Source organism: Oncorhynchus tshawytscha, linkage group LG26, assembly GCF_018296145.1.
Source record: "Oncorhynchus tshawytscha isolate Ot180627B linkage group LG26, Otsh_v2.0, whole genome shotgun sequence".
In the NCBI taxonomy this organism is placed as follows: domain Eukaryota; kingdom Metazoa; phylum Chordata; class Actinopteri; order Salmoniformes; family Salmonidae; genus Oncorhynchus; species Oncorhynchus tshawytscha.
In genome coordinates this window covers 37,508,922-37,522,301 of record NC_056454.1, presented here as the reverse complement: position 1 = coordinate 37,522,301, position 13,380 = coordinate 37,508,922, and the positions used below count along the sequence as shown (strand labels likewise).

Sequence of the window (13,380 nt, the reverse complement as noted above, 5' to 3'; positions counted from 1 at the left end):
TATTGAAATCAAAATACTACTCATATTACAGAGCAAGCGGTAAAGCATCATATGAGAGACCTGGGGAAGGTCAAAATATCACAAATATTCCAACTTGAATTAATTATTTCTCAATTATGCTTTAGGTTTACAAATATATGTCAACAATCGCTACTCCAAAAGGTCCGTCCTAATCAGTACATTTAGTAAAAATCTCCCAAAATCGTGGTCTTACTTGGTTCTAGTTTTGTGAGGAATCACCCAGCAGCAAAACAAACCAGAAACTGAAACTTCCAACTGAGTGTAATAGGTAGAAATAGAAGAAGTGTGACTTGTCATGCCGGATTATAACTTGATTAGGAAATCATCTCCTTAATTTGAGTCAGGCACACCATCCTTTGAAGGTTACTGCATAGCTACTGTTTTTGCAGAGAAACATACCAACATGTACATGCCTGTATGTACATCCCTGAGGGGTCTCTGAAAATCAATGTCTGGCAGGATTTTATGGATTTAAACATGTTGACTTAGAAAATCAGAAAATCAGATGCACCACAACACACAACTTTGTAACGCAAACTTCCAACAAGTGATCTCCTTTCTCTGACACATTCTGCCACCCTCAGCATGTGTGCCCTCCACTCTACTTAAGCATATTACAGGAGCCTATTCCACAGATGGGTCATATATGATGGATTCTGTATGTCACCTTTCAGATGCCAGAGAGGAGAAGAGATCATCAGCATTTTTTAAAATGGTGGTAAGAGAAATCCCAGCAGCAAGCATATTTCACCTTAGTAACAGCTAAGCCTCATCTCTACGCCTGCAGTCTATCCTTAAACCCCACAGACTCTTGTCAAAAGCAGTGGACTATATAGAGAATAGGGTGCCATTTTGGATGTGGAGCAGTGTACCTCACTGCTCCACATGGGCCACAGACCAAATCATGCTACAGATTAACACATGCTTTTAAAGAGTTACATTTCAAGGGATTTTATTGACTTAGAGGTTGTAAATCCTAAACTCCTATTGACAACAATGCAAGTCTAAGTGAAAACTCGATTGAAGAGGAAGTTAGTATTTGCCCGAATGAATAAAGTTACGAAACACAATGAACGATATGACACTGTTATGGCCTTTACTATGTAACACCCAATAGCCACTTCATCTTTTGTTTTAAAAGAGACTGTCATGAGATGTCCCTAGATGACTAACTAACCACAAACTTATGACAGGTGCCCTTTGTTTTCATATGCTGTATATGTTATTTGCTTTTGTACGTTTCCAAGGAGTCAAATAAAATGTTTTTGCAGCTGATAGTGTGGTCCAGGTGTTAGATGGGAAACTGTTTTTGTCAGCTGATAGTATGGTCCAGGTGTTAGATGGGTAACTGTTTTTGTCAGCTGATAGTGTGGTCCAGGTGTTAGATGGTAACTGTTTTAAACAGCTGATGGTGTGGTCCAGGTGTTAGATGGTAACTGTTTTAAACAGCTGATAGTGTGGTCCAGGTGTTAGATGGGTAACTGTTTTTGTCAGCTGATAGTGTGGTCCAGGTGTTAGATGGTAACTGTTTTAAACTCATGATAGTGTGGTCCAGGTGTTAGATGGTAACTGTTTTAAACAGCTGATGGTGTGGTCCAGGTGTTAGATGGTAACTGTTTTAAACAGCTGATAGTGTGGTCCAGGTGTTAGATGGGTAACTGTTTTTGTCAGCTGATAGTGTGGTCCAGGTGTTAGATGGTAACTGTTTTAAACTCATGATAGTGTGGTCCAGGTGTTAGATGGTAACTGTTTTAAACAGCTGATAGTGTGGTCCAGGTGTTAGATGGTAACTGTTTTTGTCAGCTGATAGTGTGGTCCAGGTGTTAGATGGATAACTTTTTTTGTCAGCTGATAGTGTGGTCCAGGTGTTAGATGGTAACTGTTTTTGTCAGCTGATAATGTGGTCCAGGTGTTAGATGGGTAACTGTTTTTGTCAGCTGATCGTGTGGTCCAGGTGTTAGATGGGTAACTGTTTTTGCCAGCTGATAGTGTGGTCCAGGTGTTAGATGGTAACTGTTTTAAACAGCTGATAGTGTGGTCCAGGTGTTAGATGGTAACTGTTTTAAACAGCTGATAGTGTGGTCCAGGTGTTAGATAGTAACTGTTTTAAACAGCTGATGGTGTGGTCCAGGTGTTAGATGGTAACTGTTTTAAACAGCTGATAGTGTGGTCCAGGTGTTAGATGGGTAACTGTTTTTGCCAGCTGATAGTGTGGTCCAGGTGTTAGATGGTAACTGTTTTAAACTCATGATAGTGTGGTCCAGGTGTTAGATGGGAAACTGTTTTTGTCAGCTGATAGTGTGGTCCAGGTGTTAGATGGGTAACTGTTTTAAACAGCTGATAGTGTGGTCCAGGTGTTAGATGGTAACTGTTTTAAACAGCTGATAGTGTGGTCCAGGTGTTAGATGGTAACTGTTTTTGTCAGCTGATAGTGTGGTCCAGGTGTTAGATGGGTAACTGTTTTGTCAGCTGATAGTGTGGTCCAGGTGTTAGATGGTAACTGTTTTAAACTCATGATAGTGTGGTCCAGGTGTTAGATGGGAAACTGTTTTTGTCAGCTGATAGTGTGGTCCAGGTGTTAGATGGGTAACTGTTTTAAACAGCTGATGGTGTGGTCCAGGTGTTAGATGGTAACTGTTTTAAACAGCTGATAGTGTGGTCCAGGTGTTAGATGGGTAACTGTTTTTGTCAGCTGATAGTGTGGTCCAGGTGTTAGATGGTAACTGTTTTAAACTCATGATAGTGTGGTCCAGGTGTTAGATGGGAAACTGTTTTTGTCAGCTGATAGTGTGGTCCAGGTGTTAGATGGGTAACTGTTTTAAACAGATGATAGTGTGGTCCAGGTGTTAGATGGTAACTGTTTTAAACAGCTGATAGTGTGGTCCAGGTGTTAGATGGTAACTGTTTTAAACAGCTGATAGTGTGGTCCAGGTGTTAGATGGTAACTGTTTTAAACAGCTGATAGTGTGGTCCAGGTGTTAGATGGTAACTGTTTTAAACAGCTGATAGTGTGGTCCAGGTGTTAGATGGGTAACTGTTTTTGTCAGCTGATAGTGTGGTCCAGGTGTTAGATGGTAACTGTTTTAAACTCATGATAGTGTGGTCCAGGTGTTAGATGGGTAACTGTTTTTGTCAGCTGATAGTGTGGTCCAGGTGTTAGATGGGTAACTGTTTTAAACAGCTGATAGTGTGGTCCAGGTGTTAGATGGTAACTGTTTTAAACAGCTGATAGTGTGGTCCAGGTGTTAGATGGTAACTGTTTTTGTCAGCTGATAGTGTGGTCCAGGTGTTAGATGGGTAACTGTTTTAAACAGCTGATAGTGTGGTCCAGGTGTTAGATGGTAACTGTTTTAAACAGCTGATAGTGTGGTCCAGGTGTTAGATGGTAACTGTTTTAAACAGCTGATAGTGTGGTCCAGGTGTTAGATGGTAACTGTTTTAAACAGCTGATAGTGTGGTCCAGGTGTTAGATGGTAACTGTTTTTGTCAGCTGATAGTGTGGTCCAGGTGTTAGATGGGTAACTGTTTTAAACAGCTGATAGTGTGGTCCAGGTGTTAGATGGTAACTGTTTTAAACAGCTGATAGTGTGGTCCAGGTGTTAGATGGTAACTGTTTTAAACAGCTGATAGTGTGGTCCAGGTGTTAGATGGTAACTGTTTTAAACAGCTGATAGTGTGGTCCAGGTGTTAGATGGTAACTGTTTTAAACAGCTGATAGTGTGGTCCAGGTGTTAGATGGTAACTGTTTTAAACAGCTGATAGTGTGGTCCAGGTGTTAGATGGGTAACTGTTTTTGTCAGCTGATAGTGTGGTCCAGGTGTTAGATGGGTAACTGTTTTAAACAGCTGATAGTGTGGTCCAGGTGTTAGATGGTAACTGTTTTAAACAGCTGATAGTGTGGTCCAGGTGTTAGATGGTAACTGTTTTTGTCAGCTGATAGTGTGGTCCAGGTGTTAGATGGGTAACTGTTTTAAACAGCTGATAGTGTGGTCCAGGTGTTAGATGGTAACTGTTTTAAACAGCTGATAGTGTGGTCCAGGTGTTAGATGGTAACTGTTTTAAACAGCTGATAGTGTGGTCCAGGTGTTAGATGGTAACTGTTTTAAACAGCTGATAGTGTGGTCCAGGTGTTAGATGGGTAACTGTTTTTGTCAGCTGATAGTGTGGTCAGGGTGTTAGATGGTAACTGTTTTTAACAGGTGATGTGGAGGAACTGGTTTGGTGATTAGCAGGCATGACTGGTAGGCAGCACTTCTGAGTGTTACTTTAACTGTCAGTAAACAATACTTGACTGTTGTTTGAGAGCTCAATGAAAGAGATTTCACAATTTCACAAAATAACACATAAGTGGCCGGCAGCACAAATTCCACTAGGCAGCCAGTCAGTCACCATTTCGTATAGGAACATGTTATTTTGTGATGGCTAGATCATAATGACTACAACAAAAGACTTGAACTTACTGAAAAGACAGAAGCATTATGTTCTTTCTGTGTGTCAGACAATCGGTGAGGGAAAAAAAAACACATGATTTCAAATGTGGAACACTTCACATGTGATCTTGTGCAGTTTCATGTTCTCACATGTTGCTTTACTGTTGTCATCACATTAACTTCACATAACATTACATGAAAACGTGTTTTTGAAACACTTCACTTGTGATCACGTGAAATTCATGTGATTTTTCATTGAGATGACAGATGTAAATACAGGGAATTATTTTGATTGTTTACCTGGTTTTCAGACCCTTTCTCATAGTTTAATAATGTAAGGTAGTCTTTGGACTGGATGTATATCTTAACTATTCTTATCTCAACATAGGCCCACCAAAATTAAACTAGGCCAGTTATTTCAACAGATGTTGTGTATACGTTGAGGGAAATGTTTGTTTCCCATTCTTATGGTTGATTGGATAAAAAAACGGCAATCAATTATGACCTATGATATCTAGTTATCAATACCTTCTCCTTTTTTCCCCATGATGTATACGTCAACAATTCCCAAGTCGCTGCAGCATGCAATGACACAACCCTGGGGAAATATAATTTGGCAATGGGGACATACAATTGTAAAGACGTACTGCCACCTCGAACAAAACAACTCACCTTTCTTGTCCATCAGCCACATAAATAGCAGCCAAGGGGTGAACCCTACTGGTCCCCACAGAACCAGCACGGCGATGTCAGATTTGGCGAAATCGTACGCGTGAATGGCAGAGTTCTGAATTGGGCCCCAAGTGTTCCATACCATCCCTTGCATGAACGCCAATAAAGAAAATAGAGTCAGAACCAGCCATCTTCTCCCGTAGACTCGGCTGTAAACTGGCTGAATGCTCGTCTCGGGGTTAGGAGGAAAAATAAGTGGTTCCCTTTCGCCCTCGGTGCTCGATGCAGCACCCATCGCATGTCATACAACGTAGCGTTCGTTCAGCAGTGACTTAATCCGCGCGCGATGTCCAATATTCGATTACACAATGGCAACAAATGTATGTAACTTCAATATCAGTTGCCCAGAGAAACAATAACAACCCATGTCGCTGCAACAAATCAAACTGCACTGCGCATGCCTGAACGGAAGTGGTCACAATTTTGAAACTTAAACCCGTTGTCATCCATGTTGGTCCCTTCCTCAATAGATGTGAACGGGATTTTCAGCCCTTATTGAGTCGGAATGGCCCCCTAGTTTAACATTACGGTATTATTGGGAAAAAGTCGCTCACGTGAGTTTTGTTTACTTCCTCTCTGATTTGTTCGTGGACGTGTAAAGAAAGGTGAGCCCCAAATTATTGCTGTGCTTGCCAAGCTGCATACTTAGGTTTATTTTCGTGAAGTGTGGTGAGAGTTTAGATATGTGTCATTCTTTTATTATCAATTGTCTTCTATGCTGTTGTCACAATAGAGTTGTAATATGTGTGTTTGTTTGAGTCTCTCTGGTTAAGTGATAATGCCCGAGAAGCCAGTGTTTGGAGGATATTGGTACGGGTGTTGTTGGCCCGAGACGAAGTAGAGAACCGGTGTTGTGCCGAAAATCTCCCCCAGTCAGAATTCTCCCCTGTTTCGCGTGAACGCGCACACACGCAATTCTTCATTACTGCGACTTGCTTGATGGACTCTGTTGCTTGTGCACTCTGTTGTCAGTTTAGCCTATATTTCACTGATCTTCGTAGTAGAAGGCATTTTTTATGTGTGTCCTTCAAGGCAGCTGTCAATGATCCCGTTAAGCTGCGTTTCATTTTTTTTTTATGGCGATTTGATCGCGGGGGAGGCACTAGTAATGTCTCCAGTTTTCGGTTTGGCCATTTGTTTATAGTGTATTAGTCTATAAATAAATCTCTTTGCCAAAATTCTTCATCTCTCCCATGTCTTATTCGACAAGTAGTTGTGAAATGTTTATTGCTTGCCTACATTTTACTCCCTCTATGTTTAATGTAACACACATACGTTAATTATTAATTTAGGTTGCCTATCCTGGCGTGAAGTTTGTTCTATATAAAGTATTTGACTGATGTGTGCCACAGAAATTATTTGATTATAGTGACAAAATTAAGGAAATTAGAAGGGGGTGGGGAGGATTTCGGCAAGGCCTTTTTCTTGCCTTCTATCTTGGGACTGTAAGGCCTGGCACACTTCAGAATCATTTTGGTAGCTCATGTTGATCAGTAGTGTGTGCCACAGAAAGTATTTGACTCTAGCCACAAAATTAAGGAAATTAGAAGGGTGAGTTGGCCGAAATCCCCCTTGTCAGCTGGGGGGATTCAATCTTGCAACCTTACGGTTAACTAGTCCAACGCTCTAACCACCTGCCTCACGAGGAGCCCGCCTGTTACGCGAATGCAGTAAGAAGCCAAGGTAAGTTGTTAGCTAGCATTAAACTTAAATCATAATCACTAGTTATAACTACACATGGTTGATGATATTACTAGTTTATCTAGCGTGTCCTGCGTTGCATATAATCGATGCAGTGCGCATTCGCGAAAAAGGACTGTCGTTGCTCCAACGTGTACCTAATCATAAACACCAATGTTTTTCTTAAAATCAATACATTATGCCTTGAATCTATTCTACCTCGCCCAGAAACCTGTTCCTTTTCCTCTCTGTTCCGAACTTACTAGACGGCCAGTTCTTATAACCTTTAGCCATACCCTTATCCTACTCCTACTCCTCCTCTGTTCCTCTGGTGATGTAGAGGTTAATCCAGGCCCTGCAGTGCCTAGCTCCACTCCCATTCCACAGGTGCTCTCATTTGTTGACTTCTGTAACTGTAAAAGCCTTGTTTTCATGCATGTTAAGAATTGAAGCCTCCTCCCTAAGTTTGTTTTATTCACTGCTTTAGCACACTCTGCCAACCCGGATGTCCTAGCAGTGTCTGAATCCTGGCTTAGAAAGGCCACCAAAAAACCCTGAAATTTCCATCCCTAACTATAACATTTTCCAAAACAATAGGACTGCCAAAGTGGGCGAAGTTGCAATCTACTGCAGAGATGGCCTGCAGAGTTCAGTCTTACTACCCAGGTCTGTGCCCAAATAATTTGAGCTTCTACTTTTAAAAATCTGCCTTTCCAGAAACAAGTCTCTCACCGTTGCCACCTGCTATAGACCACCTTCTGCCCCCAGCTGTGCACTGGACACACAAATTATCAATGAACCTACCAGGTACAGCCCCAAATCCATAAACACAGGCACCCTCATGAATATCATCCTAACCAACCTGCCCTCCAAATACACTCTGCTGTCTTCAACCAGGATCTCAGTGATCACTGCCTCATTGCCTGCATCCGTAATGGGTCTGCGGTCAAATGACCACTCCTCATCTCGGTCAAATGCTCCCTAAAACACTTCAGCGAGCAGGCCTTTCTAATCTACCTGGCCCGGGTATCCTGGAAGGATATTGACCTCATCCCGTCGGTAGAGGATGCCTGGTCATTCTTTAAGTAATTTCCTCACCATCTTAAATAAGCATGCCCCTTTCAAAAAATGTAGAATTAAGAACAGATATAGCCCTTGGTTCACTCCAGACCTGACTGCCCTCTACCAGCACAAAAACATCCTGTGGAGGACTGCACTAGCGTTGAATAGTCCCCACGATATCCAACTTGTCAGGGAAATCAGGAACCAATACACAGTCAGTAAAGCAAAGGCTAGCTTTTTCAAACAGAAATTTGCATCCTGTAGCTCTAACTCCAAAACGTTTTGGGATACTGTAAAGTCATGGAGAATAAGAGCTCCTCCTCCCAGCTGCCCAGCTGCCCACTGAGGCTAGGAAACACTGTCACCAATGATAAATCCACAATAATCGAATTTCAATAAGCATTTCTCTACAGCTTGCCATGCTTTCCTCCTGGCTACCCCAACACCGCCAACAGCTCCGCACCCCCTGCAGCTACTTGCCCAAACCTCCTCAGCTTCTCCTTCACCCAAATCCAGATAGCAAATGTTCTGAAAGAACTGCAAAACCTGGACCTGTACAAATCAGCTGGTCTACAAAATCTGGACCCTCTCTAAAAATTATCCACAGTCATTGTTGCAACCTGTAATACCAGTCTGTTCAACCTCTCTTTTGTATCGTCCGAGATCTCTAAAGATTGGTAAGCTGCCGTGGTCATCCCCCTCTTCAAAGGGGGTGACAGTAGACCCAAACTGTTACAGACCTACATCCACCCTGCCCTGCCTTTCTAAAGTCATTATTAAAGTAATAAACAGAACACTGACCATTTTGAATCCCACCGTACCTTCTTTTCCGAGCTGGTCACGGTTGCACCTCAGCCACACTCAAGGTATTAAACGATATCATAACTGCCATCAATAAAAGACAGTACTGTGCAGCCGTCTTCATCGACCTGGCCTAGGCTTTTGACTCTGTCAATCACTGTATTCTTATCGGCAGACTCAACAACCTTGGTTTCTCAAATGACTGCCTCGCCTGGTTGACCAACTACTTCTCAGAGTTCACTGTGTCAAGTCGGAGGGCCTGTTGTCCGGACCTCTGGCAGTCTCTATGGCAGTACCACAGGGTTCAATTCTCGGGCAGACTGTTTTCTATGTATATATCAACGATGTTGCTCTGGCTGCGGGTGATTCCATGAGCCACCTCTACGCAGACGACACCATTCTGTATACATCTGGCCCTTCTTTGGACACTGTTAACAAACCTCCAAATGAGCTTCAATGCCATACAACTCTCCTTCCGTGGCCTCCAACTGCTCTTAAACGTTAGTAAAACTAAATGCATGCTTTTGAACTGATCGCTGCCTGCACCCGCCCGCCCATCTAGCATCACTACTTTGGACGGTTCTGACTTACAGTGGGGCAAAAAAGTATTTAGTCAGCCACCAATTGTGCAAGTTCTCCCACTTAAAAAGATGGGAGAGGTCTGTAATTTTCATCATAGGTACACTTCAACTATGACAGACACAATGAGAAAAAAAATCCATAAAATCACATTATAGGATTTTTTATGAATTTATTTGCAAATTATGGTGGAAAATAAGTATTTGGTCACCTACAAACAAGCAACATTTCTGTCTCTCACAGACCTGTAACTTCTTCTTTAAGAGGCTCATCTGTCCTCCACTCGTTACCTGTATTAATGGCACCTGTTTGAACTTATCAGTATAAAAGACAACTGTCCACAACCTCAAACAGTCACACTCCAAACTCCACTATGGCCAAGACCAAAGGGCTGTCAAAGGACACCAGAAACAAAATTGTAGACCTGCACCAGGCTGGGAAGACTGAATCTGCAATAGGTAAGCAGCTTGGTTTGAAGAAATCAACAGTGGGAGCAATTATTAGGAAATGGAAGACATACAAGACCACTGATAATCTCACTTGATCTGGGGCTCCACACAAGATCTCACCCAGTGGGGTCAAAATGATCACAAGAACGGTGAGCAAAAATCCCAGAACCACACGGGGGGACAGAGTGAATGACCTGCAGAGAGCTGGGACCAAAGTAACAAAGCCTACCATCAGTAACACACTACGCCGCCAGGGACTCAAATCCTGCAGTGCCAGACATGTCCCCCTGCTTAAGCCAGTACATGTCCAGGCCCGTCTGAAGTTTGCTGGAGAGCATTTGGATGATCCAGAAGAAGATTGGGAGAATGTCATATGGTCAGATGAAACCAAAATATAACTTTTTGGTAAAAACTCAACTCGTCGTGTTTGGAGGACAAAGAATGCTGTGTTGCATCCAAAGAACACCATACCTACTGTGAAGCATGGGGGTGGAAACATCATGCTTTGGGGCTGTTTTTCTGCAAAGGGACCAGGATGACTGATCCGTGTAAAGGAAAGAATGAATGGGGCCATGTATCGTGAGATTTTGAGTGAAAACCTCCTTCCATCAGCAAGGACATTGAAGAGGAAACGTGGCTGGGTCTTTCAGCATGACAATGATCCCAAACACACCGCCCAGGAAACAAAGGAGTGGCTTCGTAAGAAGCATTTCAAGATCCTGGAGTGGCCTAGCCAGTCTCCAGATCTCAACCCCATAGAAAATATTTGGAGGGAGTTGAAAGTCTGTGTTGCCCAGCAACAGCCCCAAAACATCACTGCTCTAGAGGAGATCTGCATGGAGGAATGGGCCAAAATACCAGCAACAGTGTGTGAGAACCTTGTGAAGGCTTACAGAAAACGTTTGACCTCTGTCATTGCCAACAAAGGGTATATACAGTGCCTTGCGAAAGTATTCGGCCCCCTTGAACTTTGCGAACTTTTGCCACATTTCAGGCTTCAAACATAAAGATGTAAAACTGTATTTTTTTGTGAAGAATCAACAACAAGTGGGACACAATCATGAAGTGGAACGACATTTATTGGATATTTCAAACTTTTTTAACAAATCAAAAACTAAAAAATTGGGCGTGCAAAGTTATTCAGCCCCCTTAAGTTAATACTTTGTAGCGCCACCTTTTGCTGCGATTACAGCTGTAAGTCGCTTGGGGTATGTCTCTATCAGTTTTGCACATCGAGAGACTGAAATTTTTTCCCATTCCTCCTTGCAAAATAGCTCGAGCTCAGTGAGGTTTGATGGAGAGCATTTGTGAACAGCAGTTTTCAGTTCTTTCCACAGATTTCTCGATTGGATTCAGGTCTGGACTTTGACTTGGCCATTCTAACACCTGGATATGTTTATTTTTGAACCATTCCATTGTAGATTTTGCTTTATGTTTTGGGTCATTGTCTTGTTGGAAGACAAATCTCCGTCCCAGTCTCAGGTCTTTTGCAGAGTCCATCAGGTTTTCTTCCAGAATGGTCCTGTATTTGGCTCCATCCATCTTCCCATCAATTTGAACCATCTTCCCTGTCCCTGCTGAAGAAAAGCAGGCCCAAACCATGATGCTGCCACCACCATGTTTGACAGTGGGGATGGTGTGTTCAGGGTGATGAGCTGTGTTGCTTTTACGCCAAACATAACGTTTTGCATTGTTGCCAAAAAGTTCAATTTTGGTTTCATCTGACCAGAGCACCTTCTTCCACATGTTTGGTGTGTCTCCCAGGTGGCTTGTGGCAAACTTTAAACGACACTTTTTATGGATATCTTTAAGAAATGGCTTTCTTCTTGCCACTCTTCCATAAAGGCCAGATTTGTGCAATATACGACTGATTGTTGTCCTATGGACAGAGTCTCCCACCTCAGCTGTAGATCTCTGCAGTTCATCCAGAGTGATCATGGGCCTCTTGGCTGCATCTCTGATCAGTCTTCTCCTTGTATGAGCTGAAAGTTTAGAGGGACGGCCAGGTCTTGGTAGATTTGCAGTGGTCTGATACTCCTGCCATTTCAATATTATCGCTTGCACAGTGCTCCTTGGGATGTTTAAAGCTTGGGAAATCTTTTTGTATCCAAATCCGGCTTTAAACTTCTTCACAACAGTATCTCGGACCTGCCTGGTGTGTTCCTTGTTCTTCATGATGCTCTCTGCGCTTTTAACAGACCTCTGAGACTATCACAGTGCAGGTGCATTCATACGGAGACTTGATTACACACAGGTGGATTGTATTTATCATCATTAGTCATTTAGGTCAACATTGGATCATTCAGAGATCCTCACTGAACTTCTGGAGAGAGTTTGCTGCACTGAAAGTAAAGGGGCTGAATAATTTTGCACGCCCAATTTTTCAGTTTTTGATTTGTTAAAAAAGTTTGAAATATCCAATAAATGTCGTTCCACTTCATGATTGTGTCCCACTTGTTGTTGATTCTTCACAAAAAAATACAGTTTTATATCTTTATGTTTGAAGCCTGAAATGTGGCAAAAGGTCGCAAAGTTCAAGGGGGCCGAATACTTTCGCAAGGCACTGTAACAAAGTATTGAGATAAACTTTTGTTATTGACCAAATACTTATTTTCCACCATAATTTGCAAATAAATTCATTTAAAATCCTACAATGTGATTTTTCTGGATTTTTTTTTCTCATTTTGTCTGTCACAGGTGAAGTGTACCTATTATGAAAATTACAGGCCTCTCATCTTTTTAAGTGGGAGAACTTGCACAATTGGTGGCTGACTAAATACTTTTTTGCCCCACTGTATAGTATGCGGACAACTACAAATACCTAGGTGTCTGGCTAGACTGTAAACTCTCCATCCAGACTCATATTAAACATCTCCATTCCAAAATTAAATCTAGAATAAGGCTTCCTATTTCGCAACAAAGCCTCCTTCACGCACGCCGCCAAACATACCCTCATAAAACTGACTATCCTACTGATCCTCAACTTTGGCGATGTCATTTACAAAATAGTCTCCAACACTCTACTCAGCAAATTGGATGCACTCTCACAGTGCCATCCGTTTTGTCACCAAAGCCCCATATACTACCCACCACTGTCACCTGTATGCTCTCGTTGGCTGGCCCTCACTCCATATTTGTCGCCAGACCCACTGGCTCCAGGTCATCTAAGTCTTTGCTAGGTAAAGCTCCGCCTTATCTCAGCTCACTTGTCACGATAACACCCACCCATAGCACGCACTCCAGCAGGTATATCTCACTGGTCATCCCCAAAGCCAACACCTCTTTTGGTCACCTTTCCTTCCAGTTCTCTGCTGCCAATGACTGGAAAGAATTGCAAAAATCGCTGAAGTTGGAGACGCATCTACCTCACGAACTTTAAACATCAGCTATCTGAGCAGCTTACCGATAGCTGCAGCTGTACACAGCCCATCTGTACATTTTCCATCCAATCTAACCTACCTTATCACCATATTGTTTTTATTTACTTGTTTGCTCTTTTTTACACCAGTATTTCTACTTCACATCATCTGCTCATCTATCACTCGTGTTAATTTGCTAAATAGTAATTACTTCACTACTATGGCTTATAATTATTGCCTTACCTCACGCCATTTCCACACTGAATA

The 13,380-nt window shown here is 42.4% G+C and overlaps 2 protein-coding genes across 5 annotated transcripts in view; one reads left to right on the top strand and one right to left on the bottom strand.

The window, feature by feature from the left end:
* The window catches only part of LOC112225590 (solute carrier family 49 member 4), a 95,126-nt gene extending 89,534 nt beyond the window's left edge, over positions 1-5,592 (bottom strand). The window contains exon 1 of the mRNA XM_024389678.2: positions 5,124-5,592. Coding sequence (XP_024245446.1) covers positions 5,124-5,418 — 295 coding nt within the window. The 5' untranslated portion in view covers positions 5,419-5,592. The remainder of the gene's footprint in view (positions 1-5,123) is intronic.
* Positions 5,593-5,618: 26 nt separating this feature from the next.
* hspbap1 (hspb associated protein 1) overlaps positions 5,619-13,380 on the top strand; it is a 36,772-nt gene continuing 29,010 nt past the window's right edge. Inside the window, exons 1-2 of one of the 4 annotated variants that reach the window (XM_024389674.2) lie at positions 5,619-5,737; positions 7,461-7,529. In XM_024389674.2, coding sequence (XP_024245442.1) covers positions 7,499-7,529 — 31 coding nt within the window. In that variant the 5' untranslated portion in view covers positions 5,619-5,737; positions 7,461-7,498. Of the gene's footprint in view, positions 5,789-6,836; positions 6,867-7,460; positions 7,530-13,380 lie in introns of those variants that run through there. The other 3 variants (XM_024389675.2, XM_024389676.2, XM_024389677.2) reach the window with 3 other exon arrangements.